The sequence below is a fragment of the Micropterus salmoides genome, unplaced genomic scaffold (genome assembly GCF_014851395.1).
Source record: "Micropterus salmoides isolate LMB-PRFRI ecotype aquatic unplaced genomic scaffold, ASM1485139v1 Ms_hic_scaffold_11, whole genome shotgun sequence".
Taxonomy (NCBI): domain Eukaryota; kingdom Metazoa; phylum Chordata; class Actinopteri; order Centrarchiformes; family Centrarchidae; genus Micropterus; species Micropterus salmoides.
The window spans coordinates 2475038-2483419 of record NW_024040152.1 but is presented as its reverse complement, the minus strand read 5'-3'; the positions used below and the strand labels follow the sequence as shown (position 1 = coordinate 2483419).

General features: G+C 41.4%; 1 protein-coding gene across 1 annotated transcript; it reads left to right on the top strand.

The window, feature by feature from the left end:
* The first annotated feature begins 3126 nt into the window (after positions 1 to 3126).
* Positions 3127 to 7749, top strand: LOC119896940 (beta-2 adrenergic receptor). The gene is made up of 2 exons (XM_038710383.1): positions 3127 to 3371; positions 6353 to 7749. Exon 2 carries the CDS (start codon positions 6388 to 6390, stop codon positions 7420 to 7422), a length of 1035 nt encoding a protein of 344 aa, XP_038566311.1. The 5' UTR covers positions 3127 to 3371; positions 6353 to 6387; the 3' UTR covers positions 7423 to 7749.
* Positions 7750 to 8382: the final 633 nt, after the last annotated feature.

The window sequence follows — 8382 nt, the reverse complement described above, 5'->3', positions numbered from 1 at the left end:
TAGCAGCGGGAAACTAACTTACGACAACCAACGTTGGAGAAACTCTGGAGAAGAGAGAGAAAATGTCCAGAGACAACCCACGGGCGGTAAAAATAACAGAAGCTCTTACCCAGTTCATTGCTCTTGATGACCAGCCGTTGTCAGTTGTAGATAATACTGGCTTACGTCGTCTTCTTAGCGTACTTGAGCCAAAGTATGAAATTCCCAGCCGTCACCACATCACAGACACTGCATTACCGAAGCTGCATGACTTTGTAAAAAAGCATATCAGCAACCTGTTGCAGGACATCTCGGCCTTCAGCTTCACCACTGATATTTGGACTAGCAGTGTCAGCCCAATGTCTCTCATCAGTTTAACTGCGCAGTGGATTGATGGAGAATTTACTGCACAGAGAGTCGTTCTACAAGCAAAGCATTTTCGGGGTTCGCACACTGGCCAAGCCATAGCAGGTGCGTTTGATAATATGCTCCAGACGTGGGGCATTCCAAAAGGACTTAATGCTCACAGACAGCACTTACATATGATAACATACAGTGTCCTTTCATTTGTTCTTCAACAGTTGAACAGAAAGAATAAAAACAGAAGTTAAATTTATGTGAAATGGGTAGCAGAAAATGCCGTGTTTCTTCAGGAAAAGTTGAATGTTAAAATGACAGCAACTGCATCAAGATGTATTTGTTACAGTCAGGTAAGAACAAAACATGCAAATAAAACTAACAAATTGTAAGAACTGTAATGGTATTATTAAGTACTCATATCGGTACTCAGTATCGGCAAGTACCCAAAAGTAAGTACTTGAACTTGGTCTGAAAAAAAGTGGTATCGGTGCATCCCTAATTATTATATATATTATATGTATCAGTGGATAACTGCATTGATGAGAAAAATAAGCAACAACTAACAACTAAACATGCACTGAATAGATGTTGCAAAAATTACGTAAAACAATATAAAAGACAAAGACAATGCAGAAGGTTTATGATCAATAGATTAGTTGAGTGAGTCACGAGATAGTTGCATTACAGGAAGACCTAGATACAAACAATTATGTTGAACTGAAAAAAAAAAAGCAAAATCCTAAATATCCTCTGGTTCCAACTTCCCAGTTGCTAAGATCTGCCACTTTTCTTCGTCTTTAGTGAAGGTTTTTTATGAATATTAGAGATAACAGATAGATCAACAATTGAAAAAAACTATTTACAGTCCACAAAGTTGCAGGCAGCTCCAGTATAGATTTGCAAAAGGGGAACAGACGTTCACAAGTATTTACTGAAGAAACAGAACCTGTGAAGTTTTAAAATGGTGGAATGTTACAGTTTCTTCTTTTATTGCTCCCTGATTGATCAATAAATAAAAATATTAAAATTATAACTTCATAAGAAGGCTGCGGTGTTTGATTATCCTTTTGGAGTTTTATAATGTGGTTGAACATTTGCATATCACAAACCTAATTTCAAACTTGTTACCAAGTGACAAACGATCTCCTCTCACCTGCTCGTTGCAATATCTGATATACAATAGCTGCTTGTAGTGAGGACTGCATTATTAAACTTGTTTAAGGTTATGTTTTGGAACTCACAGCACTTTATATGATTAGTGAAAGATTGTGGTTTTGGTGACTTTCGACCCAATGTGTCAACCCTTTCTATAAACTTAACCAAAGTGCTTTTGTTGCCTAAACCTAAACACAGATGGGAGTCCCCCAGAGTCTGGAATGGAAAAACAACTTAGTACAATATAAACATAATTTATAGGAGACAGGGCTACGTCATCAGAGTGTGAGTATGTGAATGGAAAGCACTTTGGATAAAAGCAATACATTTACCATATGGATAAGGTATTTTGTGCAGAAATCAAATTCCTCATCAGGACAGAAAACGAGGCCTAAAGGTCTGATGGTCACATTTCTCTTTCTCTATCTCTACGATTATACATGTCTGGATCAACCACACCCTGTGCTAGGGTTCATCTCTTTCCACATTTGCTGTGTAATGATTTGATTAAGTCATGCTGTTGCATGTTCCTAATTTCAGCATAAACCACATAAACAGGGCCCCTCTCAATACAGGGACTCAAGATCAGGTAACAAAGCAGGACCCCCCCTTAAGGTCTTTATCATGCCATTTGATACTTTGCTTTTATCGTGCATACATCAAAGTTTACGATCAGTATGATTTTCCTATAACAAAATTTTTTGAATCTGTGCAGTAGATGCTTCAGACAGCAGCTGAACCGGCTACAGCGCCTGCAACGTATACGTTCAGGTTAATTGTGCCCATCAAAATGGCATACTTTTTTTCGCCAGCAGCAGGCTCAGACCATTATACCAGGTGGCCCCTTTTGTTGCAACTGAAGTCCCGCTCGAGGACAATTCTCGTTTTTGAAGTCTTGTGAGAGGCAAGTTGTTGCAGGAAGACGCCGGTGGAAACGAGAGTCATAGGGCCTTTCTCTTTTCCCAAATTTGTACCTCCTCAATCCTTGCTCCTCAAGGCACATTTAGGAACTGAGAGTTTCTTCAAGGAGGCACAAATTTGGGAAATGAGAAAGGCCCCTTGTTGGAGAGAGGAGATTTGTGTAACTTTAGCAAATAAATCTTGCTAGCAGCTCCTCTACATACACTACAAACTCCTCTCCCCTCGTTTCCACCGGTGTGTTAGCCACAGATTACAAAACGTCTTGCACAAACTAGTAATTTTACTGAAATTATACAAACATAGGCTAAGTCTGGATTTTCAGGGTCTCTACAGTTTTGGGGAAAGTTACCCACTTTGCCTGCTTGGTAATCCGGCTTTGCAACAATGAACTGTCAAAAAAATAAATGTGACAGAAAAGAAAATGAGTGTGAGTTTCTCATGTCTAACTAGAAGTGGCCAGGTGATACTTATTTTCAGGCTGTAGCAATGACTCAGGCTGCAGTGGCCGAAGAATCAGTGAACACTGAAAAGAGGAAATTCGGTACTATTTTAGATACCAGGGTAATGATGGGAAATTCTTCTTTAGCCGAGGACAAGACTGTCCTCACCTTCTGATGTGCGGGAGTGTGTGTATGTGTGTGTGTGTGTGTGTGTGTGGGGGGGGTCTCTGTCATCGACATCCTCAGCCAATGGAGAAACCAGCCGGAGGAGACACTTTAACCCTGTCTCCGGAGCAGCGCGGACCAGAGCGCAGCACCTGGTGGCGCGGACACATCTTCCCGATCAGCACACTGGAAAGTGAGTTTTCTGATTCTGACCTTGGATTCTTTGATTATCTTGAGTACTGCGGGATGTTTTAAACTGCGGTGGGAAACCCGCTGTGTGGATATCCACCTGGGAAATGTTGCTTCACGGACGGCTCGATTCTGCGTCTTGAAGGGAGTTGAGACCTGAAAGTGAGTAGAGTTGCCTGTTATATTCAATATTATCTAAACATGAAAACATGAGTGAGTGGATGAGCTATCATTCTATAATGTCGGGAAACAGTTATTTTCCAGAGAAGCTGGAAGCGCGCAAAAACCCAGAAGGTCTGTGTGGTTCCCCTAAACTGGAACAGCCAAAATTATAAGTGCATTCCTTTGAGAAAATGTAAAACAGAGTGACTGTGGCAGTAATCTTGTGGCGGGTTTTCTAAAGTGAGTCCTGTAAGACGCACAGACTTGCTGGACAGCGTTGATCCGTGCGCGCTGGAAAGTGATGCCTCTTTGCATCTTGAGGATTATTGGCTGGATATGCGGGAGGCTTCTGCATGACTGCGCGCTGTAGATGGATATAAAGTGAAAACAAAAGCTTGAGGACACGGCATCTGAAACGGAAAAGCAAAATAAGTAATGACAGCACAGCCTGTAGCTGCGTCTTTGACATATTTCTGAACATGGAAATCCTTAAAACTGAAAACATTTTGTTAAATATTTATTTAAATAAGAAATCTCTTGTTGACTTTTTAACTGAAAAATAACAATAAGGAACATTTCTAAATCAAATGGAGCTCCAGGGCGCGCTGGAGGCTTTCCTGATGACCATGTCTGTTTTTAGAGTTTCACCTTCCCGCTTTATGTCCTGAGGACATTTGAAAAACTGCCCAATGGGTGCAAATGTATATTTAATAATAAGCGCCCTATTAGTTAAATATACGTAAATTAGACTTTAAAGATAAGTGTAACTGAAGGAAGATGTCCAGGAACCGGCTTGACTTTGCAGCGGATTAAAGATGCGCAAGCGCCAGCTGCGTTTTGTTTACTACTACAGCTGTCCGGCCAGATTATGATGTCATATTATCCTTCTGGGGTAAGTAGTATCCATCCCTCCATCCATCCATCCATCCACCCATCCCTCCATCCATCCATCCACCCATCCATCCATCCATCCAGCACCAGGGCTGTCCGGCCGACCTGACGTGAGTGCGCCTGCATGTCAACAAGCCACGTCAAACCAGTTGCGTTCCTCCGGCTGTGTGGGCTGTTACAAAGATGACAACACTTTGCTAAGTCAGCAGCTAATCGTGTCAATCCGCCGTGACCAATGACGTTAGAGCAGAAGCATGACACACTGTTGTCTTCGGGGAATGGGCGTGAGAACGTGCGTCTTCTGCAGAAACTTTATTTAGTCATTTTTCACCAAATAACCTGGTTGCTTAGGTTTTAGTAAGCTAACCTCCATGTCAATATAGTTTTGTTAGATTTATAGACATAATGTTATACTGCACCTCTACTACAGCTTGCCAACAATAAGTCTTTCATTAACAGGGTATTGATGTCAGAGGTCACAGTACATGTGTAGGCCATGCAAGCTGATATGGAAAAGGGGATGAAGGGGCTACAGCTCTGAGCTGGCTTTCACAAAAAAAAAATGTTATGACCAAATGAAATTGGGCTTAAATCACATCTACGCCCAGTTTCCTGCTACCATGTATTTTATGGTGAAAACTTTGTAGTTTTGTATAGACATGTGATTTCCATAACCTTAATATGTCGAAATAAGGAAATGCATAAATTTGTTAAAGCTGATAAACTTGTCAAGTTCTTCGGCATACAATCATACAACTGAATAAAATGTTGTTTCGTACGGACCAAGGTGCAAAAATAATGTAAGGATGAACAAACATACTACAATAAGCAGAGGAACACAGCCCTCAAACCATTTCGACGATACACAATACAGGACACAGCATTATGTAGTAGGTAGTTGCTGCAATTTGAACAGGGTTTAGGGTAAAGTTGTGCATTTTAAAATTGTGAATCCAAAGGCCTCACAAAACTTAACACACAGAAACTAACTTTAGAGGGTCGGTGTAACAGAGGCGAGACAGATGTGCACATGATCCGGGCACAAAGTAGAAAATATAAATTTGTGTTAGACAGTCTTCTTAAGAGAGGACAAAAATGTCTGCTTTGCTAACAAACACACAAAAAAGATAGACACAATTATCCTTAACATCAATCAATCAATCAGTCAGAAATGAAAAATAAACATTTGTCATTAAACACAGTGTCAACATCCTGAGTAACAATGTGGTTGTAGTGTTAGGTTTCTTGTCAACCTGTCCTCCAGCCTTTCACAAAATAGGCTGTTTGTCAGTGCCTCCCAAACAGACACATAGCCTTTGAGCATTTCCTGTACCAGGTCAGCGACAGGCGACCGGATCTTAACTATGTTGCGTAAGTCACATGACATTAAACACGTGGTTAATGTTGTGAAATGGTTGCATTTTGTTAGGTTTAAGTAATAAAACTACTTGGTTAGGTTTAGGAAAACATTGAGGTTTGGGTTGAAGTAAGAAATCAGAAATAATTTACTTGGCTTCACATGAGACTCGAACGCCCTTCTCCTGAGTGAAAGTCCTGGGTTTGACCCATCCACCACCCCATGCTACCTCCTTACATGGACTTTCTTGCTCCTTTGCTATTTTTGTATGCCCACTAGAGGTTGCAGCCACAACAAACATTAATATGGGTTGTAATAATGTGCTTGTACAAACAAACCTATATGTTTTTTCTGGTGACGACAGTCTCTTTTTTTTTTTATTGTAAGCCTTCATTTGCCCTTAGTAGTGCATGCAACCGAATTCAAAGCTCTGAGATTGAATGTTTCTTACTGAAATGCACCATGGGAGTTGACGTCTCTCTTTTCGTCTTTGCATCAACAGGCTCATACCTTTGACTTTTTTATCAATAAACAAGAAATTTTCTAACACATTTCTTCATCTTTTATGCTGATGATTCAACCAGGAGAGTTTTAATGTCACTCCAAAACTGGAGGAGCAACTCTAGAGATGTTTTCATATATGCACTTTTTTTGTGTAGGTCAACCTAACAATTTAACTGACCAGTTTTTGCAACTCTGACACGACATGTTCCTCTGTTTGTTTTAATTTTAGGTCATGAAGTGAATGTTGCAGCGACAGTTTATCCTATGATTGACACCAGCACTCCGACCATGTTGGACAGAACTGAACCGGCACACTGCACCGTGTGCTGCTGTACACTGGCCAACAAAATCCTCATGGTGCTCTTCATGGTGCTGCTCATCTTCGCGATCTTGTTTGGGAACTTGGTGACTCTGGCTGTGGTTCTCGGGACTAAACACTTCCACACGCCGCAGGGCTACCTGAAGGCGTCACTCGCTGTGGCTGATCTGGCGGTTGGGATATTCGTGGTGCCGTTGTCCGTCTACGCCGAGGTCTATCTCATGGTGACCGACTCGGCACCGGAGTGGACTTCATACAACTCGCAGTCGGTGAGTTTCCACCCGTGCAACATCATCGGCCCCATCTTTGCGGGGTGCACCTTGGTCTCCATCACAACCATTTTCCTGCTGACAATCGAGAGGAGCATCGCCGTGTTGAGGCCTCTGCACAAAGACTCTGTGATTACACGTAAAAGGACCACGATCCTTATCGTCCTCTCCTGGGTGGGGAGTTTCTTCTTGGCAGTGTCTCCGATGGTTTTTAGCAGTGAGATCGCTCTGGAGTACAACTCCTGCAGCCGGATGTGTAATTACGCACTGGGAACCATCGGCGAGTTCCCCAGCCAGGCCTGGAACATCCTCCTTCTCTTCCCCGCGTTTGACTTCACCCTCCTCGGTGGAACTGTGGTCATTAACATCATCTCTCTGTCCAGCATCAGACAGCATTCAAAACGCAGGAAACACCTGGCCGAGACAGAAAGCCAAAGCACCACCAAACCTACTTTCTCTGACATCAAAGCGGCCAAAACTATTGGGACGTTGACTGTGGCGTTTACTGCGTCGTTCACCCCCATCGCCGTCTTTGTGGTCGGGAACGTTTTGGGGAATAAATGGTGCAACTTTTCTTTTTTCGCCTTCTGGATTTTGACCACCAACAGTTGCTGGAATGTCATAATTTACAGTGTGAGGGATCAGAAATTCAGACTCCGAGCACACAAGCTCCTCATGCCTTTCCAGAGAAAAAACACAACCAAAACCTAAAAAGAAAATTCAGGTACCGAAGACTGGATCAGGAGCAGGACTGCATCATTTAGATGTTTGTTTGTCACACAAACTCTTTGTTCAGCACACATTGTGAGTCTCGTTAAGAGACGTGTCTGCATGTTTTGTGCATTGCTGTTGTGAAATTACAGCTTTTTTACATCCTTTAAAAAGCATGGAAAGTTTTCAGATAACAAACTGATAATGGATATTAAATGTCCCGCTTCGTGGGCATTTGTCTTGTTTTGTGTAACACTGCGATTACAGAAGCTTGTTTCAGTCTGTGGAATGGTTGTTTTACCTGAGTGTGATCAATTAAAACATAAACAAAATCTATTTTCTGATTCCTTAAGGATTTATTTGAATGTCACAGTTTAGATGTTAGTCAGGGAGATAGATTAGTCAACACATGTTCTCAGTGAGCTACTGACAGTCACAGTACAAAGTGGGAGTATTCGATATTCTAAACTTATACTATATTTATTATAAACTATACACCAATATTAATATGAGATAAGATAATACTGTTTTGATCTGCAGGAAGGAAATTATTGAATCACAAGACCATATCTATTAAACTGCTCTAATGTTATTCTTTCATATATCAGATTATGTGGTAGCAGAACAATTCCTCTTCACCATCTTTGAAGTGGAAAAACAACAGTGCGTACCATTCAGAATCATATGATCCTCTGTATTTAAGTATATTTTCTTCACATTACCATTTTTATTATGTCAAAGTGGTAACAGGAGAGTGCAGGAAAATGTCGGAGAAGTAACATTTGACACATGCACACATTTCAGAGGGGTATTTCAAGGTTGAAGGCACAGGAGCGGTTTTGTTTGATCAATGCTGCCATTTTTGCGTGCAAAGTAACTGGAAGAAGCTTGCAGGTACAAAGCTGATCAGGTTTAATCATTGCAGCATTTCAAAGTTGGACAGTGGCATTGTAGTGTTAA

Coding starts and splice junctions, on each gene's coding strand:
- LOC119896940 (XM_038710383.1), top strand. CDS start 6,388: ATGATTGACACCAGCACTCCGACCATGTTGGACAGAACTGAACCGGCA.